The sequence below is a fragment of the Apteryx rowi genome, unplaced genomic scaffold (genome assembly GCF_003343035.1).
Source record: "Apteryx rowi isolate R43461 unplaced genomic scaffold, aptRow1 scaffold_115, whole genome shotgun sequence".
NCBI classification, from domain to species: Eukaryota; Metazoa; Chordata; class Aves; order Apterygiformes; family Apterygidae; genus Apteryx; species Apteryx rowi.
In genome coordinates, this window is record NW_020447364.1 from 2,205,841 (window position 1) to 2,217,568 (window position 11,728).

Below are 11,728 nucleotides of genomic sequence, written 5' to 3' on the forward strand. Positions count from 1 at the left end.
AAATGGACTGACAATTGCATTTAGCTGTAATGAACAGGAATTTGGCCTGCTGTCTCATCTAACTCACATAAACCGCCCCTACAAAGCACTCTCTTGGTACCATTGGATGGCATCTGTGTTACTCATGGTGTTTAGCAGTGGTCCTACATTGGCAATTCCTACATCTTTCCTATCTGCCCTTTCCAGTATGCCTACTTGATCTGTATATCTTCCAGCAGTTCTTCAGCTGGCTTGTTGTTTTCTTCCACTTGTGACGTTTTCACTCATCTGAGAAATGGAAAAACTATTGCTAGTCCTATAGAATATTAGAAATGTAGATATGTTTATTTGTCCCCCATATTTACAAACATTTTGTTATTGGTAGTGTCACAAGTTTTTTGCAATATCTTGAGGTGATTCTGAAAGCTAATGATAACAAGAAAAGCAGGTAGTGAACCTGGAGCTCAAAGCCATCAGGTCACTCAAACCGCATTGAAAGTTTGTTAAATTTGGAAACCCAGCACTTGGTTGTTGTTGAAGATATTACTCTCAATCATGGACAGCTTGGTTGTATCTGTATCTTTCCAGAGAATTAGGGTTGTTTGAATCAAAACAAGTTTCGATGGCTGCGGTTCCAGAGGTGAACACTGTGGGGTGGGTATAGTCAAAGAGATCAGAGAAAGAAGAGAGAATGTGACAAAGATGAATAATTGAGAAACAATAAGCATTAGATATAGAAAAAGAAATAATACAACCAAAATTAAGTGTTTGGGATAATTAAAATCATTAAAAGCTTCAAATTCATGTGGCATTCAGAACGTTCATTAGTAGCTGTTCAAATAGTAATCAAAAAGGAGACGCTCGTGTTATGTCCGTAGCAAACCTTAGCGAGGTCCTAAATCCATCCTTAGGTGCTTATATGTGGTTTGCACTGGCTCTAGGTGATCATGTTCATCTTGGAGATTTTTCATCACAAGATTGGATAGCTCAAGTATGGAATATACTCGCTGCTTTTCATAACATACATRCCAGGTCATATTTTGTCGTATTTTGGAAAGGACTTGTATTGATTCTTAGTGACCCCAAGCTAGTAGGGCCATTCTTCCTCACTACCGGGCCATGTTATTGTTTGGAAACAGGAGCTCATTTTGGCATTGCCTGGCTTCTTCTGCAAGTCCAATGGAGTAAATGGTGCACACAGATCAAGAATCCCAGAATACTGTCCCAGCTCTTCAGGTCCTGGAGGCTTTGCTGAGCTTTGACCTGTTATACTTGAGTCTGTTTCTAATTTACCGTGGTAGACTTTTTCAGCCTGAAGTGATTGCRGCTCTCTAAGCTAAGTCTTGTCTGCAATTGTGTTTTAACTGGATTTGCTTTTCCTTCCAGGATTAATTTTTCTCCGTCTCTATTTACATGGTGATAAGAAGTGCTAATCCCACTCAGTCAGTCTGGACTGATGAATCTGAGGAGTAGAACAGGTAATTTCTAATTTGGCTCTTTGCTTTCAATGACTCAGGCAGTGAGAACCACTCCCTCTCTGTGGTGTATATTCACCTTTTGAGACAAAGAAATCGTTTCATTCAGTTTTCCTCTGCCCAGGTCTTCTGCAGGGAGGGAGATCCCCACCCTGGAGCAGAGAAGTGAGGGTAAATTTTTGTTGCTTTATTACGAGCAGTATCTTTAACTTCTRTCAGTTGTGGGTACTTCTATTTCATGTTACTTTTATAGCCATCTAGTTGTTTGGGCTTGGAGTAGTCTCAAAGCAGGGAAAAATACTTGCATCTACCCCACGAAGAGTGTTCCTCGGGCACTGAGTCTGGTGGGAAGGTTTTGCCAGTGAAAGTACTCACTAGCATGAAGACTGATGGGTGCTGAAGCTGGGAACGGATGTGATCTCCAGCCGCTTTGGAGCTGTCTGAGGCGGGCTGCAGCCCAGCACAGCGGGCTCTGGGCAGTGCAGGCTGTGGAGTGGTGGTGGCTGGCTTGCCTGTGTCTGCCTGGCTGACACATCTGGAATGTGACTCCCYGTCCCGCTGACTTAGCCAATCTGAGTCACAGAAAGCAAACTACCAGTTAAGAAATTACCCTCATCATGTCTAATTTTCCATCGTTTCATGGGGCTTGAGAGCACCGCATCCCTCTTGAGAATTGTTGTTGCAAACTGTTCTCCTTACCTGTGCTGCATGAACAGTTAGCATAAAATAAAGACAGCAGCCCAGAATGACTTTTTTTTTTTGGTGTAGGGACATACAGGCCACAGGGAAGCCAAGTCACATTCCCTTCCTTTCCCTGGATAATGCCAGGTGAGGAACAGTTTTAGCTTGAAGTCTTGGGTATGAATCCCAGTGGCAGGATGCAGTTTGGATGGTGTGTTTAAAGGCCAGTGGGATAAGCAGCAGTCATTGCCTACAGTGGGCTTTGGATGAATCTATCTATCATATGGTCTCTCAGATCTTCTGATGGTACCCTGTTGTTGCTTATTACTAATCCTTCTTGGAATCAGCACAGTTTCCTATGTCCTCCTGTGCTCTTCCACTGGGAAAGAAATCTCAGATACTGTTTAACCACTGCAGTGAAATCCAGCAGCCTGGTTGGTTTCCCAAAACAGGATCAAGCACAGTAGTATCTGGCACAGACTGAAGAATGAAATCACAGTTGCAGAGTAGCTGCTATTTCCTGCACAGAATTTGCAGATTTTGCCTGTCTGTGGTGCTCCCCTGGCTGCATCAGGCAGCAGCTGGGCTTGCATGTGGCTGTGTCGGAAGCACAGAAGGGAGTGCAAAGGCAGCGCAGCAGTTACCGGCTCTGATCTCTTTCCCTGTAAAATCACACCTGTTGAAGCTGTATTTTTTGGCTTTTAGCAAAGGTTTCACTTCTCAAGCCTCAGTATCTGGTGCAGAAAGAAAAAACAAGAAACTGCATAAGGGATTGTAGGTTAGGGAAAGGGAAGATAAGAACATCTGGGATGTCATGATGTACAAAGCAGTAAGCTCCATAGGGTCGAATTCTGACATCCTCAACAAAATCAGAGAATATGCCTCAGTAAGTACTGCTGTCTTTTCCTTCCAGAGCCCTGTGTTGTGTAGACGAACTGATGGATGAAGATGAGAAGGACAGGGCAAAGAGGTAGGAATGGGTCCACAGGGCACAGAGGATGGAAGCCCTGCCAGGGTGCAATTGCAAATGCTGTGTTGTCTGATGCATAAAAACTAGTTGGGGCCACAGATGTCAGAGTCAAAACTCCCATTTAGTTTACAGACTTTGTATAGCAGACCAAAAATAACATATCTCTGTCACCTTTTCAGCTTCTCATAGTGTATTTGACCGCCCTATGACAGGTTAATCAGCACGGGGGTTGCCAGATTACATTGTCTGGCCCTCAGAATCCCTAATTATCCGGTGCCTGTTTATTATCCTGATGCAGTATTCCTAATGCGTCATTTTATTGACATCATGCAGCACTGCTCACCTGGGGTAGAGTTCCCCATGAAACTTAGAGGACAGCCCTGCTTTAGCAAGGGTATGAGTTCGTCTCCCTTCAGAGAAGCATTTGGTTCRGTTCTAATTAGTCTTTCTACATTAGTGCCAAGACGGGAATGGGTATGAATATAAGAGCCGGAGCTGAGAACCTCCAAATGCCAATCTGAATATGAATGGAAATGGTTTCTGCATACCACACTTGATCTAGATCACAGGAAGCATGTATCATCATGAATATGCTTGTAAAAAATTAATTACTACTGGAAGAGTTTGTATGAAAATAAGGTTACCTCTGATATGAGCACTGGAAAGAACATTTTGGAAGAAACTGAATAGATTGGCTTTTTCCTTTATTGTTTTTAATGGAGGGGAAAACCCTAATAAAACATTATTAAAATGTATTAATGCAAGCTGGAAGTCAGTCTGTGGTTTCTACTGCCAGACTCTTAACATTCCCAGTTTCATATATGACACTACTACCACTCCAGATTTTCAAAACCAGATATAAGAGTACTTGGCTCTATTCCACAGTTGTCTCCACACAGCATCCTGTGTGTATAAGCTACTTTTGCAAGTAGAAGTCAGGAAATAAGGCATCATTCTTTTTTTGCCCCTTACATCTGTGTGCACTAACTGCAAAAACAAACAAAAAAAAAAACAAAAAAACCCCCCAAAACTTATAAAAATGGCGTGGGCAAACTGTGAGCATATAGAAGCCAGGGCTTCACTTATTGGAGGAATTTGGCCCATAACACCTTCATCTAGTTACCACCACTTTTGAAATGTGCAAACAAATGAGAACTGCTACTGAAATGTATGTGAAGATATGGTCTTGCTTAAATAAATATGTCATGTTTGTTACCTCCAGATATCCTTGCTGTTTGTGAGTTCAGTCCTGCTGCAAGGCTGTAAGCATCAGCAAAGCACTTAAGTCCAAACCTAATTTTGAACAAATGAGCATCCAAGCAGACTTTGGATTCTTACATTTGAAGTCTTTTGCTGGAACAGGGTCCCTTAGCCCTCACTGGTTCAAGCTCTAGGTCCTTCATTTTACTTAGTGGCATTTGTGTTTCCGTTACCCAGGGCATCACGCAACAAATCTGAGAAGAAAAGGAGAGACCAGTTCAATGTCCTCATTAAAGAGCTTTGCACAATGCTGCAAGGCCATGGGCACCCTCTCAAAATGGACAAGTCCACAATCCTGCAGAGGACCATCGACTTCTTACAGAAACAGAAAGGTACTGGAGAGTGCTGGGCCTGTTCCCGAACCTCCCTGTGTCAAAGGCATTGGCTCTGCATCTGGCCAGCAGCTGAGTTCTGCTCAGATGATGAGTGCTGTTTTTCCCAAGCATCCAAAACCTCCATAGATGACACGAACACTAAGCAGGGGGCAGAATAAGGCATAGCAATTGGCCTCAGGAAATTTGCTAGGTTTGAATAGATTGCTGATTGGTTAAAMAAGGATATACTTGAAAAGATTCAGTACTGTATGTTTTCTAATGTAATGACATCACTCCATTTCCCTCACTGACCTCTGCATCCCCTGCTATGTTTTGTTCTCCTTTTCCTGTGTGCCCTGCTCTGTTTTCTATTCCTGGACTCTTTGATATTATCTTGTCACTGTCTGCTCTGCTCTGTAGCTTGCTTTTCCCCAGCTCTCTCTTCCCCATGTTCCCTTGCCCAGTCCTCTGTCACCATCCTACTGCCCCTGGGCCTGTTAGATCTCTGTCTATAATCTCTCCCTCTGTCCATTCCCGTTTTTCAGGGCATTTTGCCTTTCACATCTTCCCTCCCCTTCCTCCTCGCTTATTGTCCTCTCCCTTGGCTGTGGAAGAGGTAGGTTCACAAGCCGTGCTGACCTGAAATTGTTTGTCCATGGTCTCTTCATCTCTGCCAGCCACACCAGTCCCCAAATGCCATTTCCCTGTTTCCCTAGAGGACTAGTAGAGAGGAGCACCGGGTGCCACCTGGGTCTTCCTGCCATGTGCTGTGCACGCTCAAACAGGGCACGAGAGAGGAAGAGCAGAGGAACACCATGCATCACAAACGCATAGAGAAAGGTGTTTCTCTACTCTGTTCCCAGGGTATCCTGAGCTAGGAGATGGCAGAAGGCAGCCTGTCCTGCTGCCTGTGGACCCACGTGGGTCCTCCTGAAGTGGCAGAGTTGAGAACCCTTCCCGCTGTCAGTGGTGCCGGCTGGGAGCCTGTAATACCCTCAGTGGATCTGCTGAGTTTACTCTGAAATTAGCCCATTAATCTTCACTTTTGAATGATTTCTTCAGACCACTCAAAATCTGCCCTTTTTCTTTTCTTGATTTCTAATGGCATTTGTATCATGATGGCGTGGAAAATGACTGTTGCGTATGGGAAGGCTTTGTACAGAGAATGATCTCAGGATGATTCTTCTGAAAGCCTCTTAAAAGAAGTCTTATGTTACTTGAAAATGAAAAAAAATTTCTCCAACTAACATGAGTCATGTTGCTTTTTTGATGTTTTCTCTTTAAGAAATCACAGCACAGACAGAAGCCTGTGAGATTAGACAAGACTGGAAGCCTTCATTTCTTAGCAACGAGGAGTTCACCCAGTTGATGTTAGAGGTAAGAAGAAATTAAAGCTGCATAGATTAGTGAGAACTAATCAGTTTGGTGGAGTAGTTCAGAGATATAGTTCCTTTCACCTGTAGGTCCCAATGTTAATGATTTCTACTGTGCTGGCACATATAATCCAAAGCTGACTGAGAGCACTGTTGTGCTGAATGTTTTGCAGACATAGAGTTAAGATGGTTGCTTCCCCTTAAAGATAAATAGCTTTTCATTTAAGAATGAAGACCAATTTGGCCCAGATTTGGCCTGCTGAGAGGAAAAACAGAACTGCCCTTCTCAGAACAGCCAGTAAAACTGGTAGTATTAGCAAAAACTTGAAAGGACCTGAAAAAAACAGAGCAGCTCTCTTCCTCCCACATCCCATTAACATCTTTTACTTGCATTGCTTTCACATGCATTCAGCAGAACAGCTCTGCTACTCTCACCTATAAAAACATTTGGCTGATCTAAAAACATCCCTGTGCTTTGTTGAAGAACCTGCATTTTCCCAAGCCATTCTTAAAGACGCAGCTTGGGTTTTGTGCTGTCTGCTCCTCTGCCTAGGAGCTCTCCTGTCCTGTGTAGGCAGCTGTCGCTCTTTGCCCCACCAGAATAAGGGTGGATGCTGGGCTGAGCTGGGAGGTGCTGCAGTGTCTTAGTTGTTCCTTTTCATCAGGATGTCATGACTCACCTCCCTGGAAAAGTCTATTCAGTCTTTCTGCGAATTTCTCTCACCAAACAAGCTGCTTTGTTCCAGCTGAATCAAAACAAATCCCCCCYGAGAAGTTGCTGGGGGAGACAACCCTTTAATAACTGTCAGTTTGCTGGACTATATTAGGCCATTGACCAGTTTACTTAAAGTCAAAAGCTCATCTGTTCTGAGAGAATTTATTTTCAGCTAAGGCAGAGCACAATGCTGAGGTGGGGAATAACTGGCTGTTAGGGAAGTTGGTGAGCGTACCTCTGCTCAGCATCCTCGGCTCCCTGTAGACTAAGCTGCAGCGCACCCTCATGGTGTCTCCAGAAGAGCTGGCTTTGTGTGCTGTGCCGACCAGAGATTAAACATCCTAGATTTTGATAATTGTTACAGAAGAGTAGGAATAGAGACTGGATCAGTGGTGCAAGAAGCTGTTGCAAAGAACAGGAAAAACACTCGAAGAAAATATATTCAGTGACTTAAAAAGGGATAGAGAACTTCAAATCCAGGCCAGAAACCATTGAGAATAAGAAAGGAAAAACAAAACAAAATTTAAAATTGTCRTGTCACTAGCCTAGTAAACGAATGCTTTAAACAAAATAAATAGTGCTTTAAATCTCACCCATGATAACCACAAGTTGCTAAAAATACAGCATTGTGTAACTTGTCTGTTTCTACTTTTTCATCCATCCATCCATCCGTCCATCCGTCATGCTAGGTTTGCCATGATGATATCTWGCATCTCTATACACACTGAATTAGTTAACTATTGTGTAATTCAGAACACATAATGAAGTGATTGAAGTCACCAGGATTATGTGGGTGTAGAAAATTTAGCAACCAGYATCTTGCTTCATGTTAAATAAATACTCACTGGATGCAAAGTGCAAGTCAATTTAATATTAATGAGAAAATAAGAATATAAAAAGAATGCTGAATTAGACATCATGTGTCATTTTTATTTTTCCATGTTGAACCATCATTACCATAATTGATTTATGTGGGTTTTAGGCTGTTAGAGGCATCGCCTTTGAAATAATTAGCCTACTGTATTGTATTCTAAGTTGTTCCCTAACATAATTCTTTTTTTTTCTCTTTTGGCCTGCCTTTTATCATTAGGCATTAGATGGCTTTCTCATTGCTCTTACCACTGATGGGATTATTATTTATGTATCTGACAGTGTCTCATCTCTGCTTGGACACTTACCGGTAAGTTCTGACAATGCAATACATTGAAGAATCTTTCTCCTGCCGTAACGCAGCCCTGTTATTGCAAAGATGGGGCTTGGTTTTGTCCAACCAAAGAGGCAACCACCCAAGTGGAAAGATTTAGTACTGTGTAATGTCTGCTCTCCAGTGATGTGTTGGGGCCCAAGCTGTGGACCTCTGGAAGCGAACTTTGGGGCTATGACAGCATGAGAATTAGAAAGCCAGTTCTCTCTCCCTGAGCCTTAGTTCCTGTCCCGTACAGTCTGGCGTCGAGAGGGACCTGTGTCACATGCTCAGCAGTGGGCTGCAGCCATCCAGGGCAAGCGCTTTGGAGCCAGTTCAAGCTGCTGCTCTTTCTTAAAATAGCAAGTGCGGGTGATTCAGCTGGGGTAGATGTGTTTCACATCTTCCCCCTCCCAGGCACATCTGGCCTCAAGCCTGCCAAAAATTCCATTGCTTTCCATGGGCTGAGAATTGGGCTTTGCAAAAGAAACACGTTTCTGCCAAACCTGCAGGATTCGAGTGCACTGGCCGGCTTAATCTATGTGCATGAACAGGAAATGCAGTCTAACTGGTGCTTGCACCAGTCTGTTACCCTTTAAGTCATATTTTACATTTGGATCGATAACACTAGATCCTTGGTTAATACATATTGCAACACAATTGTAGCACAAGGCTTTACCATTATTCTCTGTGGACTTTCTGGCTGTGCAATGCTTCAGCAAGGGACCCGCAGGATGATGTCACTCTATGCAAAGGGCTGCCACAAATGGCGGTCCCCTCACACGACTGTTTCCACTCTGTTGTGTTTGACATCAGCCATGGTATGAATGTCATGGCAGAGACAACTGACTGTGGGTGGGGAATACACYGACAAACCCTTAGGGAGTAGCTCAAGCTCCTGTGAGTAACAGATTCTCTCTTAGAGTCTGCGAGTTAGCTAAAAAAATCTATGCAAAATCACTGTAGTCATAGCTCTCCGCTTGACTGCACATCTGAAGAAGGTTCTGGGTGGTGTTTATCCCATCAAGTACATGGAAAATCTCATGCTTATGAAATCTGTTCTTGCTGAAGCTCTTCTCAGATAATTTAAAGGTGATTTCAGGACTAAATCTATGCCCTTTCAATCACGTTAGGTTTTGCTACTCTGAGCCCACAGTTGTTAGTAACAAATACGGGGCATAAGATTTTCCTGGGAGAATTTCTAGAAGTCACTTAGTTGTTGGGTACAGAAGTTTCTGCTAGCCCCTCAAGAACACTTTTGCTTTCATCTGGTGCCAAGCATGAGACATAGATGATGGTGTGTGAGGACGAATTTGAACATGCAGTTAACCTGACTGGATGTTCTAGGCTGCAAAGTAACAGATATGTGCTGATCTTTCGGTAGAACCATCTTGGTCAGGATGTGTGGGTTTATCAGCACTGAGCTGCTTGGCAAGTCAAGTYGATTTAGCCAGAAGTTCATCTAGAACAGAAATGGAGGATGCAGAAAGAGCTCTCCCACTTCTGTCTCATGTTTTCGAAAGGAAATGTTATAAGTTTTCATTCTGAAATGATATTTCGTATCCTGTTCTATTCCTATGAAGTCAGGGTTTCTTCTCYAGCTTGTTTCTGTCTGTAACTGCAAGGCAACCTCTGGAACCCATTCAGCCTTTTGGAAATAGATAATAATCCAAGGGTAAAATAACCTCTGGGTTATGTCCTGCCCTAGATCCATTTGCAGATAGAGTGCGACTTTTCAAGTTCCTTCTTAAGTATAGGGGCACTGTATGTCACCTCGAAGAGAGTCCTGTTTCTAAAGCAACACTTTCTAGTGTAGCTTTCTTGTGTGAAGCATCTGTGCTAGACAGGCAACATTTGTGTTCTGCTGTGGGATGAAAACACATGTGACTGTGGAAAGCTGTACTGTTGAACATGACAAAGCATTCTTTTGTATCAGTCAGATTTGGTGGACCAAAATATATTAAACTTTCTGCCTGAGCGGGAGCAGAGTGAGGTGTACAAGCTCCTTTCTCCACAYATGCTCATGACAGATCCTGTTGCAGCTGATTTTCTAAACGGTAAGCTCTTCCCTTGTCTGTCTATCAGAGAAATTTGCCAAAGGCAAACAGCTCCCAAGGGGAGTCTACAAAGTGCTCTCCAGCTCTTTAATTCTCCTGCCTGCCATTTCTGTTTTGTTAAATTCTCCTTTAATATGTCTGTTTTTTAATGCAGYGCATCACCTAATGTTCCTATATGCTCCCAATACTTGACCTTTGATTTGGACAGCCTTTATTTGACTGTTTGCTTTGCGTTGTGGGGCAGAGCAAAGTTGCCCCCCATGAGAGATTTCTCCCTGGGTGGGATGCTGGACCGAGCCTGTGAGAGGAGTGGAGAGCTTGGGGGAAGAAAAGGGRTAGGAGGAAACCTGGAGAGTTCTGGCAGACCCTTCCTTCCTCAGGACACTTGCGTATCTCAGGATAGTGTAATTTAAACACCGGCCTTCCTGGCTGAAATCTGGGTCCAGGTCTCCACTGCTGGCTGCTGCCCCGCTCCTAAAATGTCCCTTCCTCCACTGTTCTCCCCAGAGCACATCCCCGCACCAGAGCTTGAAACCCCATCTTCACCAGCCTCTGCTGGGAGAACGCCCTGCTGCCCTCTCGCCCTCTCCTTCCCCGGGCCACCGGGGCCTGGCCGCGCTTGCTCCTTCGCGCCCTCGTGGGAAGTGCGCGCAGCACGCAGCGCTGGCTCCCTCTGCGGGGGGCGGTTTCCCTCTGGCTGCAGATTGCCCGGGCTAATCCGGGGAGCTCATACTTCAGGCGTAAAACGCAGTGAGGGCTTGGCACGCCGCCCGCTGTAGCTGCTGGAAGGGCTTAGGGTGACTTTGGTGCCCTTTGACTCGGGGTCCTACTGAGCAGTGCCAGAGGAGAGCATTTCAATGTCACTTCGCGGCTTTGCATGAAATCCTGCTCACGCTGGAGGCAGGGGCAAATGCCGCCGACTTCAGCACGGCCAGGGCTTCAGGCCAGTGCAGCAGGATAACTATAAAGCCGCAGAGAAGGGATGAGAATACATTTCCTTAAGCAAAACCAGGTGATCACTTCTTCTAGTAGATGCGTATTTACTTATGGCTGTCAAGAACATCCCAGCAGAATTTGCTCGGATACCACAGTGGCAGGGTTGGTATAAAAACCTCTAGAGATTAGATAAGTTGAGTGTGCTAAAGTGCAGACTTCTAGTAACATTGTGTTTGTCTCCCTCTCTTTCTCTCATTTCAGCGGAAAAACAAATAGAGTTTTGCTGCCATTTAGCAAGAGGCAGCTTAGATCCAAATGAACCCCTGACATATGAATATGTGAAATTTGTAGTGGATTTTAAATATTTTGCTCATGGTAAGTTGCTGCTCCAGTCTACTTTACCTCTGCCTCTCTCCTTTAAATTGTGTCTTCATCTGTAGCCACGTAAAGGCCTTGTTTCAACTGAAAATGGCCCCTAATCAGCAGGAATGGAATGTGCTGCAGATATGTTAGAGATGTTTTTCATATAGAAGTGCTGGGGAGGCTGCTGGTCAGAAGAGTGCAATCTTCACAGTGCCTTGCTTAGAGAGGTGATGCAGGATCAACCCTACATCTGACCCACTGCCAACTTTAAAGCAGCCTATTTATTCAAATAGCCAGTGAAATTAAATATTCTGTTTCACTTGTGGCAATGAAATGGCACTTCTTAAAAATGRTATAGTTTGAGAAACCTGCAAAATCTTGGATTTTGCAAATGTTGGGTTGCAAAAAGGTGCTATTTCCTT

The 11,728-nt window shown here is 44.0% G+C and overlaps 1 protein-coding gene across 1 annotated transcript in view; it reads left to right on the forward strand.

Moving 5' to 3' along the window:
- The first annotated feature begins 1,396 nt into the window (after positions 1-1,396).
- Positions 1,397-11,728, forward strand: part of PASD1 (PAS domain containing repressor 1) — a 33,132-nt gene continuing 22,800 nt past the window's right edge. Inside the window, exons 1-7 of the mRNA XM_026079825.1 lie at positions 1,397-1,457; positions 3,049-3,105; positions 4,543-4,697; positions 5,965-6,056; positions 7,858-7,947; positions 9,887-10,007; positions 11,205-11,318. Of these exons, the coding sequence (XP_025935610.1) occupies positions 3,074-3,105; positions 4,543-4,697; positions 5,965-6,056; positions 7,858-7,947; positions 9,887-10,007; positions 11,205-11,318 (604 nt within the window). The 5' untranslated portion in view covers positions 1,397-1,457; positions 3,049-3,073. The remainder of the gene's footprint in view (positions 1,458-3,048; positions 3,106-4,542; positions 4,698-5,964; positions 6,057-7,857; positions 7,948-9,886; positions 10,008-11,204; positions 11,319-11,728) is intronic.